The 21,726-nt window shown below is 40.6% G+C and overlaps 1 protein-coding gene, 1 long non-coding RNA gene and 2 other non-coding genes across 4 annotated transcripts in view; all 4 read left to right on the top strand.

Moving 5' to 3' along the window:
- NOP58 (NOP58 ribonucleoprotein) overlaps window positions 1-21,338 on the top strand; it is a 37,182-nt gene extending 15,844 nt beyond the window's left edge. The window contains 12 exon segments of the mRNA XM_033230680.1: window positions 918-1,054; window positions 4,478-4,542; window positions 7,703-7,837; window positions 8,522-8,667; window positions 10,339-10,465; window positions 12,966-13,129; window positions 14,663-14,797; window positions 15,121-15,182; window positions 17,526-17,596; window positions 17,599-17,658; window positions 20,532-20,674; window positions 21,063-21,338. Coding sequence (XP_033086571.1) covers window positions 918-1,054; window positions 4,478-4,542; window positions 7,703-7,837; window positions 8,522-8,667; window positions 10,339-10,465; window positions 12,966-13,129; window positions 14,663-14,797; window positions 15,121-15,182; window positions 17,526-17,596; window positions 17,599-17,658; window positions 20,532-20,674; window positions 21,063-21,113 — 1,296 coding nt within the window. The 3' untranslated portion in view covers window positions 21,114-21,338.
- LOC117094641 lies at window positions 2,705-3,519 on the top strand. The gene is made up of 2 exons (XR_004441623.1): window positions 2,705-2,834; window positions 3,142-3,519. It is a non-coding gene; the product is annotated as an uncharacterized LOC117094641 (long non-coding RNA).
- On the top strand, window positions 8,729-8,816 carry LOC117095528. The gene has a single exon (XR_004442057.1). It is a non-coding gene; the product is annotated as a small nucleolar RNA SNORD11B (small nucleolar RNA).
- Window positions 10,613-10,696, top strand: LOC117095526. The gene has a single exon (XR_004442056.1). It is a non-coding gene; the product is annotated as a small nucleolar RNA SNORD11 (small nucleolar RNA).
- Window positions 21,339-21,726: the final 388 nt, after the last annotated feature.

Here is a 21,726-nt window from a genome sequence, read left to right as displayed (position 1 = left end):
GAGCCACCACGTCCAACCTGTAATTTTTTTTTTTAAGGCGGAGTCTCACTCTGTTGCCAGGCTGAAGTGCAGTGGCACAATCTTGGCTCATTGCAACCTCCGCATGCTGGGTTCAAGAGATTCTCCTGCCTCAGCCTCCCAAGTAGCTGGGACTATAGGCACCTGCCACCATGCCCGGCTAATTTTTGTATTTTTACTAGAGACGGAGTTTCACCATGTTGGCCAAGATGGTCTTGATCTGGTGACCTTGTGATCCTCCTACCTCGGCCTCCCAAAGTGCTGGGATTACAGGCGTGAGCCACTGCGCCCAGCATAACCTGTAATTTAAAAAGAAAGTTAAATAGCAGGTAGTAAAAGATCCCCTTAAACCGACTACTTGGTCAAATTATATTAATCTTTTTATAGCTTTTGTCTTACATAACCAAGCTGCCTTCTGGAAGCTTGTATCAGTTTTTACTTCCACCAATGATACACTCAAATAATCTACAAACACACAAGAAATTATACTTCTTGTCCAGCTGAGAAATGCATATATTTAAGTCAGTGCCACTTTAAGAAATAATTTCAGGCTGGGCACGGTGGCTTATTACTGTAATCCCAGCACTTTGGGAAGCTGAAGCAGGCGGATCACTTGAGGTCAGGAAACCAGCCTGGCCAACATGGTGAAACCCCGTCTCTACTAAAAATACAAAATTAGCTGGGCATGGTGATTCATTCTTGTAATAATCCCCGCTACTCGGGAAACCGACATAGGAGAATCACTTGAACCCAGAAGGTGGAGGTTGTGGTGAGCCAAGATTGCGCCATTGCACTCCAGCCTGGGTGACAGAGCGATACACTGTCTCAGAAATTAATAATAATAACTTCAGGTAAGTCTTCTTTTTCTTTGTTTAATATAGATGTTCTTGTTCTCGTAGGAAAAGCTGAATCTCAGTTGTATCCATAGTCCTGTTGTTAATGAACTTATGAGAGGAATTCGTTCACAAATGGATGGATTAATCCCTGGGGTAGAACCACGTGAAATGGCAGCTATGTGTCTTGGATTGGCTCACAGGTGAGAATTACTGGAAAATAAAGTCAACTTACTTTTGTTTGATAAGCACTGTTCTAAGAATATTACAAATGTTCATTTGAACCTCATCAGAACCTTATGAAGACGATTATAGTAATATCCTCATTTATAGATGAAACTGATGCCCAAGGTCAGTACAGCTAGTAAGTGGTAAAGCCAGGGTTTGAACCCAGGCAGTCTGGCTCCATTGTCTGAGTTGTTAAAACCTCAAAACCTCATCAAAGGAATTCTCTACTCCTCTGATCTTGGATCCCCTATTTCTTGGGCTTTCCCTCTTTTATCTCTGCTAAGTCATGCCACTCCTCCATCTACTTAATATTTCCCCAAATTCTGTCATCTGCTATGGTCTCATGGGGTAGGTGTGTATTTGTGTTTGGGTTATTTTACTCTGATATTTAATGAGGCAAAGAGGACTAGGTGCAGTGGCTCACCCCTGTAATCCCAACTCCGGGAGACCAGTAGTTTGAGACTAGCCTCGGACACCATAGCAAGACCTCGTGTGTCTCTTTTTGTTTTGTTTTTTTTTTTGAGACAGAGTCTTATTCTGTCGCCCAGATTGGAGTGTAGTGACGTGATCTCAGCTTACTGCAGCCCCTGCCTCCTAGGCTCAAGTGATTTTCTTGCCTCAGCTTCCGAGTAGCTAGGATTACAAACGTGCAACACCACTGCCCAGCTAATTTTTCTATTTTTAGTAGAGATGGGCTTTCACCTTGTTGGCCTGGGTGATCTTGAACTCCTAACCTCAAATGATCCACCTGCCTCGACCTTCCAAAGTGCTGGGATTACAGGCTTGAGCCACCACGTCTGGCCTTTTTTTTTTTGGAGACAGGGTCTCACTCTGTCGTTTAGGCTAGGGTGCAGCGGTGCGATCTTGGCTCGCTGCAGCCTTGATGTCCTGAGATCAAACAATGCTGCCTCAGCCTCCCAACTAGCTGGGACTACAGATGTATGCCACCATCCCTCGCTGATTTTTTAACTTTTTGTAGAGATGGGGTTTTGCCATGCTGCCCAGGCTGGAACTGCTAGGCTCAAGTGATCCACCTGCCTCAGCCTCCCAAAGTGCCGCTGCTACAGGTGTGAGCCATCATGCCCAGCCGTGTCCCTATTTTTAATTGCATCTTAACCCTATCATATTTAATTAGAATAGGCATTATTCTACCTTAGAATAGGCATTACTGCTTTGTTGTGATTTATCTGTTCATGAAAAGCATAATGCTCTGGAATTGCACTACAGTTAACAGGGTTATGAAGAAAGTAATGGTAGGTAGTTACTCAAAACCTGTGCAATTTTGTAATCAGTACTATCAAATAGTAATCCTAATAAAATTATTACCACAGTTCAAAAGACATCTTAAGTTCATATTAAAGAAACACTGCAGGCCGGGTGCAGTGGCTCACGCCTGTATTCCCAGCACTTTGGGAGGCCAAGGTGGGCGAATCATGAGGTTAGGAGATTGAGACCATGGTGAAACCCCGTGTCTACTAAAAATACAAATAATTAACTGGGCGCGGTGGCGGGTGCCTGTAGTCCCAGCTACTCAGGAGGCCAAGGCAGGAGAATGGCATGAACCCGGGAGGTGGAGCTTGCGGTGAGCCGAGATTGTGCCACTGCACTCCAGCCTGGGTGACAGAGCAAGACTCCATCTTAAAAAAAAAACAACAACACTACAATTAAAAAAGGTCTATTTTAAAATTAAAATGTGGGCATAGATTGAAAGGGTTGAAGCTGCTAAGTTAGAGTTAAGAGCAAAAATGTACAAAGGTCAGAGAGATGTGGTCGGGCGCGGTGGCTCAAGCCTGTAATCCCAGCACTTTGGGAGGCCGAGACGGGCGGATCACGAGGTCAGGAGATCGAGACCATCCTGGCTAACACGGTGAAACCCCGTCTCTACTAAAAAAATACAAAAAATTAGCCGGGCGAGATGGCGGGCGCCTGTAGTCCCAGCTACTCGGGAGGCTGAGGCGAGAGAATGGCGTAAACCCGGGAGGCGGAATTTGCAGTGAGCTGAGATCCGGCCACTGCACTCCAGCCTGGGCTACACAGCGAGACTCCGACTCAAAAAAAAAAGGTCAGAGAGAGCTTTGTAATAAGTGTTTCTAAGAGAGAACAAATGGTGAAACTGAGTCACAAGTCCAAACTTGGGTAAATCTGCATTGTATATAGCAGTGGTTCCCTATCAAGGGGAATCAGATGTCCCCTCAGTGGGCATTTGCCAGTGTCCATAGACATTTTTGGTTGTCACAATTGGAGGTGGGTGGGGTGTGCCACGAACATCTAGTGGATAAAAGTTAGGGATACTGCTAAAGGTCCTATAATGCACAGAGCAGCCCCTGCAACAAGGAATTAGGCCCAAAATGTTAATTGTGCTGAGACGAAAAACATTTATATACAAACAATATTGTTACTCCACAGCTTTCTGTTTTCAGATGTTAAGAGTGCTGCAAAATTCTTTTTTTTTTTTTTGAGACGGAGTCTCCCTCTTGCCCAGGCTGGAGTGCAGTGGCGCAATCTTGGCTCACTGCAAACTCCTCCTCCCGGGTTCACGCCATTCTCCTGCCTCAGTCTCCCAAGTAGCTGGGACTACAGGTGCTCGCCACCATGCCCGGCTAATTTTTTTGTATTTTTAGTAGAGACGGGGTTTCACCGTGTTAGCCAGGATGGTCTCGATCTCCTGACCTCGTGAACCACCCGCCTCTGCCTCCCGAAGTGCTGGGATTACAGGTGTGAGCCACTGTGCCTGGCAAAGTTCTTAACTGGTAGTATAAAGCTTAATATGTGCTATAAAAGATTGCATGAACCAATATGGCTTGTTTTTGAGACGGAGTCTTGCTGTGTCGCCCAGGCTGGAGTACAGTAGCATGCAATCTCAGCTCACTGCCACCTCTGCCTCTCCGGTTCAAGCGATTCTCCTGCCTCAGCCTCCAGAGGAGCTGAGATTCAGGCGTGCCCCATCATACCTGGCTAATTTTTGTATTTTTAGTAGAGACAGGGTTTCGTCATGTTGGCCAGGTTGGTCTCGAACTGCTAACAGGTGATCTGCCCACCTTGGTCTCCCAAAGTGCTGGGATTACAGTTACAGGCGTGAGCCACCATGCCCAGTCCAAGATGACTTTTGTATTACACAGCTTATTCTATTTGTCACTCATACATAAACTCATTCATGTTACAGAAATACAGGTCGTAGCAGTATATATAGTTTTTTGTTTTTTTTTTAATGTGTATTTTCTGATCTTGCATGGTGCATTTCTACTTAGCTGATTTTTCTTCTTAGAAAAACCAGTTATAGCTCTGACTACAGGCTGATTTGAGTAAAAAAAAAAAAAAAAAAAAAAAACTTTAAGGTGTTAATTTAAATGCTTTCCCTAGATGCTATCTTACTAATTTATTTTCCCCTTTTTTCCCAGCCTGTCTCGATATAGATTGAAATTTAGCGCTGATAAAGTAGACACAATGATTGTTCAGGCAATTTGTAAGTATAGTACATGCAAAGTCTGATTTGTTGCTCTGTCCTTCATGCGTTTTCTTACTGTTGAAACTGTATCTTTTATGATTCTATCTGTTGAGAAAGAGAAAGGAGGCCAGGTGCGGTGGCTCACGCCTTTAATCCCAGCACTTTGGGAGGCCGAGGTGGGCGAATCACCTGAAGTCAGGAGTTCAAGACCAGCCTGGCCAACATGGCAAAACTCTATCTCTACTAAAAATACAAAAAAATTAAATGTGCATGGTGGTGTGCACCTGAAATCCCAGCTACTCAGGAGGCTGAGGCAGGATAATCGCTTGAACCCAGGAGGCAGAGGTTGACTATTTGGAGATTATATGAATCACAGAGTTAACATTACGTTAATTAATTCATTTCTGTTTTTCCATGAAAATGTTAAAAACATAAGTGGAGGCCGGGCGCGGTGGCTCAAGCCTGTAATCCCAGCACTTTGGGAGGCTGAGGCGGGCGGATCACAAGGTCAGGAGATCGAGACCATCCTGACTAACACGGTGAAACCCCGTCTCTACTAAAAAATACAAAAAACTAGCTGGGCGAGGTGGCGGATGCCTGTAGTCCCAGCTACTCGGGAGGCTGAGGCAGGAGAATGCCGTGAACCCGGGAGGCGGAGCTTGCAGTGAGCTGAGATCTGGCCAGTGCACTCCAGCTTGGGTGACAGAGCGAGACTGTGTCTCAAAAAAAAAAAAAAAATAAGTGGAATCTTTGTAGTTGTATGTTCTGCTGTGTCATTAAATGATTTTTAGAAAGCTGAAAAGCTGCCAGGCACAGTGGCTCATGCCTATAGTCCCAGCACTTTGGGAGGCTGAGGCGGGAGGATCACCTGAGGTCGGGAATTCGAGACCAGCCTGACCCACATGGAGAAGTCCCATCTCTACTAAAAGTACAAAATTAACCAGACTTGGTGGTGCATGCCTGTAGTCCCAGCTATTCGGGAGACTGAGGCAGGAGAATCACTTGAACCCTGGAGGCAGAGGTTGTAGTGAGTTGAGGCAGCGCCATTGCGCTCCAACCTGGGAAACAAGAGCAAATCTCCATCTCACACATACACACAATAAAACTGAAAATCTTAATCATTTTTCTATTTTAGAAATGCGTTTGGCCTTGGCTCATGCCTATAATTGCAACACTTTGGGAGGCTGAGACGGGTAGATCACCTGAGGTCAGGAGTTTGAGACCTGGCCAACATGGTGAAACCCAATCTTTAGTAAAAAAAAAATACAAAAATTAGCTGAGCATGATGGTAGGCACCTGTAATTCCAGCTACTCAGGAGGCCGAGGGAGGAGAATCACTTGAATCCGAGAGTCGGCAGGTGCAGTCGGCTGAGATCACACAATTTCACTCTAGCCTGGACGACATGAGCAGCACTCCGTCTCAAAAACACAAAAAAGTATTCGGCTGGGCGCAGTGGCTCACACCTGTAATCCTAGCTCTTTGGGAGGCCAAGGCAGGTGAATTGCCTGCGATCAGGAGTTCAAGAGCAGCCTGGCTAACATGGCGAAACCCTGTCTTTACTAAAAATGCAAAATAGTAGCCAGTCAAGGTGGCGTGTGCCTATAGTCCCAGCCACTTGAGAGGCTGAGGAAGGAGAATCACTTGAACCCAGGAAGCAGAGGTTGCAGTGAGCTGAGATTGCGCCACTGCACTCCATCCTGGGTGATAGAGTTAGACTCTGTCTCCAAAAAGAGGAAAAAAAATGTGTTCAAGCAGCAAGTCCTTTCCTAGATTTATACCCAAAAGAATTAAAAGCAAGAACTCAGAGTTCCTTGTACACCGATGTTCATAACAGTGTTATTTACAAAACCGAACAATGGAAACAACCCAGATACCTTTTAACAGATGAATGGATAAACTGCCTTGTGGATGCAGCTTGAATGTCTTTAATCTGAAATTCAAAATGCTCTAAAATCTAAAACTTTTTGTGCTACCACACAAATCCACAAGTGGAAAACTCTACACCTAACCACATGTGATAGGCCACAGTCAAAACTGTTTTATGCACAAAATTATTTAAAATATTATGTAAAACAGCCAGGCGCAGTGGCTCATGCCTGTACCCATCACTTTGGGAGGCCGAGGCGGGCGGATCACAAGGTCAGGAGATCGAGACCATCCTGGCTAACACGGTGATACCCCATCTCTACTAAAAATACAAGAAATTAGCCGGGCATGGTGGCGGGCGCCTGTCGTCCCAGCTACTTGGGAGGCTGAGGCAGGAAAATGGCGTGAACCCGGGAGGCAGAGTTTGCAGTGAGCCGAGACTGCGCCACTGCATTCCAGCCTGGGCGACAGAGCGAGACTCCATCTCGAAGAGTCCCATCCTCAAAATAACCTCATATGTGTTTGCAAATACTCTGAAATACTTCTGGTCCCAAGCGTTTTGGATAACGTACACCCAGCCTCTACACACAGTGGAATGTCAATCAGCCTTAAAAAGAAATGAAATTCTGATACACATTTCATTTCTTATGCTAAGTGAAATAGTCACAAAGTACTGCATGATTCTGCTTATATGAAGTACCTAAAATAGTTGAACTCAGAGACTGAAGTATAGAGATAACTAGAGGTTGGGAGGAAGGTGGGAATGAGTTACTATTTAATGGGTACAGAATTTTTCAGTTTCTGATGATAAAATTGCTCTGGAAACAGATAGTGGTAATGGTTGCATAACATCATAAATGTACTTAATGCTACTGAATAGTACACTTGAAAATGGTTGAAGTGTTACTTATTATTTTTTTTTATTTTTTATGACAGAGTCTTGCTCTGTCACCCAGGCTGGAATGCAATGGCATGATCTCGGCTCTGCAGCCTCCACCTCCTGGGTTCCAGTGATTCTTCTGCCTCAGCCCTCTAGAGTACCTGGGGTTACAGACATGAGCCACCACGCCTGGCTAATTTTTGTATTTTTAGTAGAGACGGAGTTTCACCGTGTTGGCCAGGCCCGTCTCGAACTTCTGACCTCATGATCTGCCTGTCTCGGCCTTCCAAAGTGCTGGGATTATAGACATGAGCCACTGCACCCGGCCTGAAGTGTTAAATTTTATATTGTGTATATTTTACCACAATAAATCCCTTTAAGTTCCTGGTTTTCTTTTGTTTTTGTTTTTGTTTGTTTTTGATCTACTACAGCCTTGTTAGATGACTTGGATAAAGAACTAAACAACTACATTATGCGATGTAGAGAATGGTACGGCTGGCATTTCCCTGAATTAGGAAAAATTATTTCAGATAATTTGACATACTGCAAGTGTTTACAGAAAGTTGGTGAGTAATTTGTTCATCCTTTAAGGCACTGAAAGTAAATGAATTTGATTGCATCCTAAAACATAACGTATAGCATTTTGTTAAGCAAGATTCCCAGGCTTTTTGCAATTTCCATGTATTTGGGAAATGTAGCAATTTAGTGTCTTAAATTTAAGAAACAAAATGAATTTTAACTTAGATTTTGATGGCCTATAATATGACATTAGTACCTAACACTAAATAGCTGTATTTAGTGTTACAGACAGGATTGCTGTCTGTACTGTTAACATACAGAGGAACTTGATTGTTGATTTTTGTTAATATGCAGAGGAACTTGATTGATTGATGGTTTACTTGCCTTACAAATTACTGGCCCCAGCTTCAGTATAAAATTGTCTGTGACATTATTATTAGTCCTGTCTTTTTAAATTTTTGCTACTTATTTTCTGTAATAAGTTTTGTGGCATATTTTGTCTTGTTTTTACTCTGATTATCTTTTGGAGGAAGATGGTGGGGAGACATTTCATGTCTAAACTTAAACCCTTAAATGAGGAAAACTATTATACTAGGTCAAACTTCTTCATTTTTTTGTTTTGTTTAGGCATCCTTTTCATTGGCTTTCTACTTTTTCTTTTGACTGTTTGCTGGATTTTATATAATTTGTTGAAGAGTGATTCTCCCTCATCCTCTGCAAACATTCCATAGGCGATAGGAAGAACTATGCCTCTGCCAAACTTTCTGAGTTGCTGCCAGAAGAAGTTGAAGCAGAAGTGAAAGCAGCTGCAGAGATATCAATGGGAACAGAGGTTTCAGAAGAAGATATTTGCAATATTCTGCATCTTTGCACCCAGGTAAATTTTACTTCTGGAGAATCTAGTTGTGGTGTTACCAGCTCTATAATACTAATTTTTCTGATGGCAATGATGATTTACACTTACTGTTGTTCACCTGATAACATAAATATGAGGGTGTTCAGTCACTACCTCATCTGATGCCATCATGATTTGTATACTTAAAAGGGGGAAATACATATTAAAAGGAAGTAATTTACAATCATCGTCTGAATAATGAATTAACCAAAAATCAGTTAAGACGGCAGAGAAGACACGGGGCGTGTTGGCTCACGCCTGTAATCTCTGCACTTTGGGAGGCCAAGTTGGGTGAATCACCTGAGGTCAGGAGTTCGAGACCAGCCTGACCAATATAATGAAACCCCATCTCTACTAAAAATACAAAAATTAGCTGTGTGTGGTGGCATGCACCTGTAATCCCAGCTACTCAGGAGGCTGAGATAGAATCGCTTGAACTAGGGAGGTGGAGGCTGCAGTGAGCCGAGATGGAGCCATTGCATCCAGCCTGGGCAAAAAGAGCAAAACTCCATCTCAAAAAAAAAAAAAAAAGATGGCAGAGAATTATGGATTGAGCTTTTTAATTCTGAGTTTTATGTCTATATCTTGTGATTTTTTTTTTTTCTTTCAGATTTGAAGATAGCCATATGGGAATTAAAGAGAGCATGACACAAATGTTTATTGCTTAGAAACTCTTTTTTTTTTCTTTTTTGGGAGACAGAGTCTCGCTGTATAGCCCAGGCTGGAGTGCAGTGGCACATTCTCAGGCTCATTGCTACCTCTACCTCCCAGGTCCCAGTTTAAGCGATTCTCCTGCCTCAGTCTCCCGAGTAGCTGGGATTACAGGCATGTGCCATCATGCCCAGCTAATTTTTGTATTTTTAGTAGAGATGGGGTTTCACCATGTTGGCCAAGGCTGGTCTTGAACTCCTGACCTTGTGATCCACCTGCCTCGACCTTCCAAAGTGCTGGAATTACAGGCGAGAACCACTGGGCCTGGGAGCTGCTTAGAGCTTAGAATTTTTTTTTTTTTTTTTGAGACAGAGTCTCGCCTGTGGCCCAGGCTGGAGTGTGGTGGCACGATCTCAGCTCACTGCAAGCTCCGCCTCCCGGTTTCATGCCATTCTCCTGCCTCAGCCTCCTCAGTAGCTGGGACTACAGGCGCCTGCTAGATTTTTTTTGTTTTGTTTTGTTTTTGTTTTTGTTTTTTTGATTTTTTAGTAGAGATGGGTTTTCACCGTGTTAGCCAGGATGGTCTCAATCTCCTAACCTCGTGATCTGCTCGCCTTGGCCTCCCAAAGTGCTGGGATTACAGGCATGAGCCACCGTGCCTGGCCTAGAATCTTCTAAAAGTACAGTTCCATTGACTAAGATTTTCAGGCAGTGGACTAGGTGGTTTACATACCTTACATAAGAAAGTTCTCACTACAGCCATTTTATAGAAAACTGATACTAGGATCACAACATCACGAGATTGCACCACTGCACTCCAGCCTGATGACAGAGCAAGACTGTGTCTCAGAAAACAAAAAGAAAACTGATGTTAGGCATATTTAATGTACCCAGGGTTGTGTAGCTGCTCTTTCATGATTGAGGGCTCCAGTGTTTTAGACAGGAATTTTATACTGTTTTTACTCATATGATATTTGTGACTTACTTTATTCTTTATACTAGGTGATTGAAATCTCTGAATATCGAACCCAGCTCTATGAATATCTACAAAATCGAATGATGGCCATTGCACCCAATGTTACAGTCATGGTTGGGGAATTAGTTGGAGCACGGCTTATTGCTCATGCAGGTGATGGTTTTAATGTAATTTGTAAATATTAGTGTTTGAAGTATTTTCTGGTTAGGATTTTGTTTACATCTTTAAGCCACAGCTATTAAAGAAATTTTAGCTAATAACACAAAAGTAGATGGTATGTAGGAGATCACTAAGGGCCAAGTGTTCAATGATGATTTCTATTTGTTTGCCTGATTTCCTTTTGGATAATGAAGGCATCTTTAGTCACTACCTCTTCTGAGACACCTGTGGTCCATTGTTAGACGTTTGTTATGGTTAATTAGAATAATCAGATGCATGCAGAAGGATAAAACAGTTAACATTTTCATAATAAAAACTCACTAGACCTAGATTTGAATACAGTTTTAAGAAATCACTGTAGAGGATTTATGCCCTCGATTGATTATCTTAGTTTCACTGTTGAGTGTGCGGATGTAATATTTTTGACTTTGAAAAATATTTTCAACAACTGATTTATAATAAAACAGTATATGTGTGTGGCAGTATTATAAGGATGATATGCTATAATTAAAATGCTGTGTAATTGAATACCTACAAATACAATGAAGTGCTGATTCATCATTTTTATGTTACTTGGAGACATTCTTATAATCCATCAAAAAAGATCCTATATCATCTGCATCAGAGTGTTTAAAACAGCATAACTCCTTTTTTGTTTGTTTGTTGGTTGGTTTGAGACAGAGTTTCAGTCTGTTACACTTGCTGGAGTGCAGTGGTTCACTGTAACCTCCACCTCCCGGGTTCAAGCAATTCTCCTGCCTCAGCCTCCTAAGTTGCTGGAATTACAGGCGTGCGCTGCCACCATGCCTGGCTAATTGTTACATTTTTAGTTGAGACAGGGTTTTTGCCATGTTGGCCAGGCTGGTCTCAAACTCCTGACCTCAGGTGATCTGCCCACCTCGGCCTCCCAAAGTGTTGGGATTACAGGCATGAGCCACTGCGCCTGACCTGGCATACCTCCTTTAGCTGCATCATTAATCAAAGATTTCATTCAAGTGCCCTCAGCTATAAGATCAGATGATTTCATTGCCTCCACCCATTTTCATAGGTACAGCTAAACTTGTAGCAGTAAGCAATGGCAGGGGTTAATAGAAGTATGTATTTGTGGGCCAGGCGTGGTGGCTCACACCTGTAATCCCAACACATTGAGAGGCTGAGGTGGGTGAATCACCTGAGGTCAGGAGTTCAAGACCATCCTGGCCAACATGGTAAAATTCCATCTCTACTAATAACACAAAAATTAGCCAACCTTGGTGGCGTGAGCCTGTAATCCCAGCTACTCGGGAGGCTGAGGCAGGAGAATTGCTTGAACCCGGCAGGTGGAGGTTGCAGTAAACCGAGATTGTGACATTGCACTCCAGCCTGGGCAACAAGAGCGAAACTCCATCTCAAAAAAAAGGAACTATGTATTTATTACACTTTTTAAACTATGTCTAGTGCTTAAATTCATAGCATTAATATTGAGTCTGTTTTCTGACAATAAATATTCTATACAGCATATCTAACTAAGCAGCATGTTGATAACAATAGTCCCCAGCTATTTATGGGGATATATTCTAAGCTCCCCCTTCCAAGGATGTTTGAAACAGAGGATAATACTGAACCCTATACTGTATATGCTTTTTTTTCCTAAACATACATATCTACAATAAAGCTTAATTTATAAATTAGGTACAATGGGATATGAACAACAGTAATAATAGAACAGTTATAACAATATTCCAGCGACCAGGTGCAGTGGGTTACACCTGTAATCCCAGCACTCTGGAAGGCCGAGGAGGGTGGATCACAAGGTCAGGAGTTCAAGATCAACCTGGCCAAGATGGTAAAACCCTGTCTGTACTAAAAATACGAAAAAAATTATCTGGGCGTGGTGGGGGGCACCTGTAATCCCAGCTAGCAGGAGGGTGAGGCAGATTATTGCTTAAACCTGAGAGGCGGAGGATGCAGTGAACCAGGGTCACGCCACTGCACTCCAGCCTGTGCAACAGCAAGACTCCATCTCAAAAAAAAAAAAAAAATGCCAGCATAACTATTTTTATGCATTGTTTACTTGAATATAAGCACTGCAGTACTACTGCACCACAGAGAGGGCTACAAAAATGACTAATGGGTAGATAGGGATGGCGGGGGAGCTGAGTGGGGTGGCAAGAGACTTAAAACCTAGTGTTCCTATGTGTGACATTTATGTCATCCTGTAGTACACTAATGAAATACAGAATGGTACTACCATCTTTCAGGTGAATAGAAACATTGGACTTAATAAGCTTAACCTTCAGTTTGTCCTAGGCATTCATTGCAAACCTGCTTGTGCTAATGAAGAAATTACAAATGAAACATCAGGGTTTTTAGGGAATTCTGGATTATAGAATTCTATATTATATGTGATTTTTATTTATTATGGTAGCTATAATATTGTATAGGTCTTTTGTTTTAGTACATGGAACATTCGTATATTTGGAGGTGCATTCTTTGTAACTTTTTTCTTTTGTAGGTTCTCTTTTGAATTTGGCCAAGCATGCAGCTTCTACCGTTCAGATTCTTGGAGCAGAAAAGGCACTTTTCAGAGCCCTCAAATCTAGACGGGATACCCCTAAGTATGGTCTCATTTATCATGCTTCACTCGTAGGCCAGACAAGTCCCAAACACAAAGGAAAGGTGTGTTACAGGGTTTTGTTTTGTTTTTGAGGTTGGACTTTTTCATTTTTTACAACCCTTTTTTCTTCTATAGTACACATTAAATCTTTCTATTGTCTCTTTCTTGTTAGAGAATGGTGAGTTATTTAAATAAAAAGCACTTTGTGTACACTGAAGGATAAGGTTAGAAGAAACTTATTTGTTGATTTAAAGCCAGTTTCTTTATTGTGTTAGTATTTTTTTTCCCTAGGATCTCCGTGTGTTTGGCACACTGAAAATATTATCTCTGGCAGGAAAAAAAAATCTAACATTTGTGAATCATAAAAGATAGTATATGCATTATGCAAAAACACCTTGATAGAATTCACTAAATCTTTTTTTTTTTTTTTTTTTGAGACGGAGTCCTGCTCTGTCGCCAGGCTGGAGTGCAGTGACTTGATCTTGGCTCACTACAACCTCCACCTCCTGGGTTCAAGCGAGTCTGCTGTCTCAGCCTCCTGAGTAGCTGGGACTATAGGCATGTGCACACCTGGCTGATTTTTGTATTTTTAGTGGAGACGGGTTTCACCATGTTGGCCAGGCTGGTCTCAAATTCCTGACCTTGTGATCCACCCACTTTGGCTTCCCAGAGTGCTGGGATTACAGGTGTCAGCACCCATGCCCATCTTAAATCTTTAGTAGCCTTATGAGATGTAGGTATCTGTTTTACAGATGGTGAAACTGAGGCTTAGGCAAGTTAAGTACTTTCAATATTTTTGAAAGATGTGTTGTGTAACAGAAGTAAACTGAAATTTGATAAAATTTAGAGCAGAGTGGTGGAGGGAAATAAAGGGTGCAATAAAATAAAATGTTAATTAGGTTGAAAAAGAACCCACACTTTTATTTATTTATTTATTTTTTTTTTGAGACAGAGTCTCTCTCTGTCCAGGCTGGAGTGCAGTAGTGTGGTCTCGGCTTACTGTAACCTCCACCTCCTGAGTTCATGTCATTTTCCTGCCTCAGCCTCCTGAGTAGCTGGGACTACAGGTGTCCGCCACCACTCCCAGCTAATTTTTTGTGTTTTTGGTAGAGACAGGGTTTCACTGTGTTGGCCAGGATGGTCTCGATCTCCTGACCTCATGATCCACCCGCCTCAGCCTCCCAAAGTGCTGGGGTTACAGGGGTGAGCCACCGTCCCCAGTCAGAACCCACACATATTTAAGATTGTTATGGGGAAAAAGATGCACTTGTTTTGAATGACCTCAAGGCACAGAACTAATGTCAGTGAGTAGAAAGTAAAGTTATTTTACAAAATCCAGTTTGAGCTAATTTTTGACAGGAATTGCTATAAAATATTTTCACCACAGAATTGGTGGTGATGTATGGCCATTAGATTGTGGCAAAGATTGAAATACGATGGATGATTTGAATTGTATGATTCATAATAGTTTTATAACTCCTGATTTTAAAACATCCTAGAATAAATGTGATAATTTGCTGGAACTGTCTCATGAGCCAGTTATTGAGGATTTTACATCTGAACATGGAATATAGTTCTTCATGTTTTTCTATTAGATTTCTCGAATGCTGGCAGCGAAAACTGTTTTGGCTATCCGTTATGATGCTTTTGGTGAGGATTCAAGTTCTGCAATGGGAGTTGAGAACAGAGCCAAATTAGAGGCCAGGTTGAGAACTTTGGAAGATAGAGGGGTAAGAGTACCACATCATGCCTATTCCAGAAGTATTAAACTGTCAAAAGTTAATAAACTAGTAAATTTATGAAGTTACTTTATCTGCTAAACAGTTTTATGATCCTTGTTAGTATGTCTAAAGTATTCTTTTTGTGCCTACTATTAACAATTGCTATTATTTACGAAGAATTGATGTATACAACAGCATTTGCCATTAGAATATGCTATTCAAAATAACAAAAAATAGCAGAAATTGTTTGCTGGCCCACTGATTCACTAGACTGTTTAGTGTATTATAAAATGACTTAGAATTGTATTTGTAATTTTTCCTTTTCGTCTTAGATAAGAAAAATAAGTGGAACAGGAAAGGCATTAGCAAAAACAGAAAAATATGAACACAAAAGGTGAGTACATTTAAGTGAGGATGGGGTGAATAGTTTTTTTAAATGTTAATTATTGACAGCAATTTTGTAAATTTCACCTTGATGTGCCCATAGTTTTTCAAATTTATTTAATTGACAAAAATTGTTTATTGTGTACATGTTGTTTTGGAAAATGTGCACATTGAGGAATGATTAAGTCAAGGTCATTAACATGCATTGTCTTACATACTTTTTTTTGTAGTGAGGACACCTTAAAATCTACGTAGCAATTTTTAAGAATATAACACATTGTTAACTCATGTTGTGCACCCCTAATTTTTTTCCATGCCATCTAGTTTTCCACATTAACTTCTAGTTTTCATTCATATACGTATTTATTCATTTCCAGATATTGATAGTAAATTTTTAAATCTAAAGTTTCTCTAGAATATGTTCTTTATCAAAAAGTTCATTCAGCCGGGCATAGTGGCTCCTGCCTGTAATCCTAGCACTTTGCAAGGCCAAGGCGGGCAGATCACCTTAGGTCAGGAGTTCAACACCAGCCTGGCCAACGTGGTGAAACCCCGTCTGTACTAAAAATACAAAAAATTATCTGGGCATGGTGGTGGGCGCCTGTAATCCCAGCCACTTCGGAGGCTGAGGCAGGAGAATCGCTTGAAACCCGGGAGGCGGAGGGGTGCAGTGAGCTGAGATTGCGCCATTCCACTCCAGCCTGGACAACAAGAGCAAAACTCTGTCTCAAAAAAAAGTTCATTCAGAGTTAGTCCCTACAGAAACCTACTTTGTAAAAAGTATAAAGACAGAAAACAAGTCTAAAAATGACTGAGGCATGATAAAGCATTCAAACTTAACTATCAGATTAACAAAAGATTTGTCTGTGGAGGGGTATTTGGGTTATTATTTGAGGTAATGCTCAATGCTGGTGAGGTTGTGATGGTGGAGGTAGAATGTGGTATAGCTATTCTAGGAAGCCATTTCACAGTATGTATCAGGATTCTTCAAAATGTTCCCAGTCATTAACCCAATAAATTATACTTTCAGGGCTCATAAACCTTCAAGAATTTATTTATTTGTTTTTTTTATTTTATTTATTTATTTATTTTTCTGAGACAGAGTCTCTCTCTGTTGCCAGGCTGGAGTGCAGTGACGTGATCCTGGCGCACTGCAACCTCTGACTCCCTGGTTCAAGAGAGCCTCAGCCTCCCAAGTAGCTAGGATTACAGGCATATACCACCACATCCAGCTAATTTTTGTATTTTTAGTAGAGCCAGGGTTACACCATGTTGGCCAGGATGGTCTCGATCTCCTGACCTCATGATCCGCCCGCCTCAGCCTCCCAAAGTGCTAGGATTACAGGCGTGAGCCACAGCGCCTGGCCTCCTTCAAGAATTTTAATAGTAAAATCTTACACTATAAGTGGATGAGGAGAGTAATATATAGTAACATTAGCAATTATAAATACATATTTAAGTATAATTAGTGTGTTCTGGAAGGAAATCAAATGTGTTTCAGTGGGCATTCACATTTTCTTTTTTGTGAATTTTCCAAGCTTTCTACAATAGCCATACATTCTGCAATATTTACAGTCTGTAACTTATCTCTGGTTGACAAACATGGGTCTTTGTTTCTTAAATTGTAAATGTCTTTAACCTATAAAAATTAAATAGTCATGCAGTTTACAAGTCTACTTAAGAAACAGAACATTTTTTAGCTTGTTTTGAACCAACTTTTTTAATGTTCCTGTGCAATTAATGCTTTTTACTTAAAACATATGCAGTTAAAGCATCAGTTCACATTTTAGGCACTCATTTCAGTATTTTCTTTCTGCTTACATTAGAACATTAGAACAAAAGCAAATGTTGGGTTCTAAGGAATCTTTTCCATGTGTATGTATTTGTATCCTTTCTTGTTCTGCTTGTGATCTTGTGATGAAGACTTCTATACTAAGCTTGGTTTAGATTTTTTGTTTTGCTTTTTTTTTTTTTTTTTTTTCATTTAATTGCGCAGTGTTCTGAAAGTTGGATTGGTTCATTTTTCACTTTCTAGTTAGGTGTGAAGACATTTTCTCCTTTCATTTCCCCCATGCTGATTGAGTGTTTTCCTGTACCATAGTAACTACATTGATTACTAAATCAGAATTCATTTAGCTCACCACTTCTCTTGAATGTGATTGACCTACTTGAAAAATATTAATACCTTTAACTTTTGGAAACTATTAGTCTTCATAAACTACCCCAAAGCCACTAAAATGAAACAACATTGTGTGCTTATGTAAGTATTATCTAATGGCATTTTCTTTATCTCGAGAATTATTTCAATTACAGATACTTGTAGGGATTTTCTAAAACTTTTTGGGTCTTTCAGTGAAGTGAAGACGTACGATCCTTCTGGTGACTCCACACTTCCAACCTGTTCTAAAAAACGCAAAATAGAACAGTAGATAAAGAGGATGAAATTACTGAAAAGAAAGCAAAAAAAGCCAAGATTAAAGTTAAAGGTTAGTTTGAATTTTTTTTAACACAACTTATACTCATTTCTTTAGAACTATGGATTTTGTGAGTCTTACAAGTACATGCCATTGCACTTTATTATAAAACTGCTCGTTAAACGCTAATGGTGTTTTAATAATGCCATGATGTTCTCTGGGAATAGTTATGATATTGTTAAATTTATCAGACTTCACAGAGGAAATGTGAGAAGTTTAGTCAAATTAGGTATTTTACTAAGAGTACCAAAACTTCAGTTTCTACTACATGAACTCTTTTGAGAATTAAGAGAAAAAAGGAATGTGTTTTCTAAATTGGTTGTTGAAAATTTTTTGTTTTATAGTTAAGAATGAATATGGGCCGGGCGCGGTGGCTCAAGCCTGTAATCCCAGCACTTTGGGAGGCCGAGACGGGCGGATCACGAGGTCAGGAGATCGAGACCATCCTGGCTAACACGGTGAAACCCCGTCTCTACTAAAAAAATACAAAAAATTAGCCGGGCGAGATGGCGGGCGCCTGTAGTCCTAGCTACACGGGAGGCTGAGGCGAGAGAATGGCGTAAACCCAGGAGGCGGAGCTTGCAGTGAGCTGAGATCCGGCCACTGCACTCCAGCCTGGGCGACAGAGCGAGACTCCGTCTCAAAAAAAAAAAAAAAAAAAAAAAAAAAGAATGAATATGGAATTGATGGAACAGTGATTTTCTTCATTGTTTCTGTTATATGGAGTGGACTAGAAGGAACACATACTGGTAGCCTGCCGTCATAGTTACAATATCTAGTAGGTGCTCACCAGTTAACTAGGCTGTCTTGTGAAGTTGATAAGCAGGGGCCCCATTATTAGTTAAACCTGGGTTTCTTGAACACCTACTAGCAAGTCTAGCAAAAGAGTAAAGCATTAACACAATGATTGCTTTAACTTGGTTTCTAAGTAGCTTAGTGGTCAAAAGTGTATGTTCTACAAATGTGGATAGTATACTTGATAGAGAAATAATTTATTTAACTTTTATGCTTCTTTTTATTGAAAAGTAAGGAGATCCCTAAACCCATTAGTAGCATTTGAGGCACCAGACTCTGTCTTTTGTATCCTCAATTGTGTATCCAACAAGCTTTTCCGATTTATCTATCAATTTTTCATCCCACAATTTCCCCCCTCTTCCCCCCCCGCCCAAGACAGAGTCTTGCTCTGTCACCCAGGCTGGAGTGCAGTGGCACGATCTCAGCTCACTGCAACCTCTGCCTCCCAGGTTCAAGTGATTTTCCTGCCTCAGCCTCTTGAGTAGCTGTGATTACAGGCATGCACCACCATGCCCGGCTAAATTTTTTAATTTTAGTAGAGACAGGGTTTTACCATGTTGGCCAGGCTGGTCTCAAAATGCCTGACCTTGTGATCCACCCACCTTGGCCTCCCAAAGTGCTGGGATTACAGGTGTGAGCCACCACACTCAGTCCTCCCCCATCTTCTGTATGTGACAATTCCAGTTGCTTTGGCCATCAACCTTGACTTTTTTCTCATAACTCAAATCTAGTCTGACAGCAAATCCTCTCAGTTCTACTTGAAAGCATGTAGTAGCCACAGTGGAACCACCACTAGCTTTTTAAATCTAAATTTGTTCCAGCCATACTGGCCTGCTTGCTATTTCCTGAACCTGTTTTCCATCCAGTTATCCCATCTGCCCTCCAAAAAGCCTTAAGACTTAAGCATCTGCTCTTCTCTACCTGGAATATTTTCCCTCAAGATACATGTATCATTCATTCACTCCCTCACCTCTTTTAGGTGTTTGCTGACCATTCTGCCTAAAATGGCCATATATACTGCCCTTTTCCAACATTCCCCTTCCTGCTTTGTTTTTATTCTTATCACTTTAATATCTATTATGTAATATATCATTTATGTCTTTCCACTCTGCCACTAAAATAAAGATTCATAGGGAAATGAATATTTTTGCCTTTTGTGCCTTGCTCGAATTTATGCCAGAACAGAGTCTGGCATAAATATTATTTGGTTGCTGAATTTCTCTCTCTCTCTCTCTCTTTTTTTTTTTTTTTTTTTTTGAGACAGAGTCTCCCTCTGTCTCTGTCTCCCAGGCTGAAGTGCAGTGGCATGATCTCAGCTGACTGCAACCTCCGCCTCCTGGGTTCAAGTGATTCTCCTGCCTCATCCTCCTGAATAGCTAGGATTACAGGCATGTGCCACCACGCCCGGATAACTTTTTTTGTATTTTTATTAGAGACAGAATTTCACCATGTTGGCCAGGCTGGTCTTGATCTCCTGACCTCAAGTGATCCTCCCACCTCAGCCTCCCAAAGTGCTGAGATTACAGGTGTTAGCCACTGCACCCAGCTGGTCACTGAATGTCTAATGATAGCTACGTGTTGAGTCCTTATTGCAATGTGTGCTAAGCATTATACTTAGTGCTTTCTATGCATCATCTTTTTAAGTCTCGGTAACAATCCAGTAAGATAAGACATTCTTAAGTTTTATAGATGAGGATATGTAGTTTTACCAGGGGTAAATACAATTTTTCAGGGTTGTAGAGAGTAGACTAAACCCAGGCCTTCTGACTTCAGAGTGCAAGCTCTTAACCATTTCTAATATAATTGACTCTCTTCCCAATAATGATTGGAGATCAGATGACCGTTGTTTTAATCCTGATTTTTATACATGATTTCATGCTCGTGAGAAAATTGCCTGAGCTCTATCTGTATCGTTTGTTAAAGTTAGTGGTACGCCTTGGAGAACCTTCCCAATTATAAAATAAACAAAACAAAACATTGGGTAGTTGATGAGAATGACAGAAAAAAAAAACTAGGACTCAAACGTTTTTGGAAAGAGTGAGATCTGATACAGTGTTAATTTGTTGTGCCTTTACACTTACCCTATTCAGTTGAAGAAGAGGAAGAAGAAGAAGAAAAAGTGGCAGAAGAAGAAGAAACATCTGTGAAGAAGAAGAAGAAAAAGGGTAAAAAGAAACACATTAAGGAAGAACCACTTTCTGAGGAAGAACCATGTACCAGCACAGCAATTGCTGTATGTTTGTTTTTAATTATCGATGTTCACTTGAAGGGGCCAGTTCTCCATATTTCAATCTATTTTCTATCTCAGAAATGAGCAGGCATTTTAAAAATGGTTTTCATTGATGGGGAGGTAAAAGTGAAATGGCTTTGTTGTATTTATATTATAAAAGGCCATTTCCCGAATCTAGAATTTATTACTAAAAATTGAGTTTGCATTGAGGGGAAGAGTATGATGTGCTGAAACTTACTTTTATAGGTGGAGTTTTTATATTTTCAATTTTAATCTTTTCCCTGAATTTGTTTTCAAGGGAAACAGATTGGTTTTGCATTTTATGAAGAAAAGTGATTAGTCACCCATACAATTACAGCTCTTTCAAAGCATTCTTGTTGGCTATTTTCAGAGTCCAGAGAAAAAGAAGAAAAAGAAAAAAAAAAGAGATAACGAGGATTAACAGAAAGGAATTACAAGTATATCACCTGGACATATCATGCTTAAGATTCAACTGGGAGCATATCAGGGATGCTCTCTAACATAACCAAGGGAAGGTTCAGTAAAACAAAGTGATTTATCATCTATAACTTCAAACCTATTTGTGTCTTGACATCAACTCTGTTAACCTTATGTCATCATTTCTTAGAGTCTTTGATATACAAATAAAATTTTCTTTGTATTTTAAGACAATTTTGTGATCTCTTTATATCTTGAGTAGAGAATCTTTGGCTCTTTCTATAGTTTGCTGTGTGATGATTATTGTTTTGATAATTATAACTGAAAAGTGAGAGTTTTTTTGAAATTTGACCTTTTGGAAGGCAGTGACTAAGTGGACCAATTCAAGAACCCTACTCTAATGTGTTTCTTTTGCCTTTTTGGACTACTTTTTATTTTCCACCTATTATCTTTCTACCTCTCTTTATTTAAAGATTTGTTTCTTGTTCAAATTTTAAAATTAGGTGAGCAAAACATTTTAGTATCTGTTCAGAAGGGTGGGAGACAGTATCCCTACCTTTATTGCTTGCAATTCTAAAAGGCACACCAAAATAATTCTTAATACCCTGATTTATTTT

The sequence above is a fragment of the Trachypithecus francoisi genome, unplaced genomic scaffold (genome assembly GCF_009764315.1).
Source record: "Trachypithecus francoisi isolate TF-2019V2 unplaced genomic scaffold, Tfra_2.0 Lachesis_group13, whole genome shotgun sequence".
Classification (NCBI taxonomy): domain Eukaryota; kingdom Metazoa; phylum Chordata; class Mammalia; order Primates; family Cercopithecidae; genus Trachypithecus; species Trachypithecus francoisi.
Note: the sequence above shows the minus strand (reverse complement) of the source record. Positions and strands in the feature narration are given on the sequence as shown.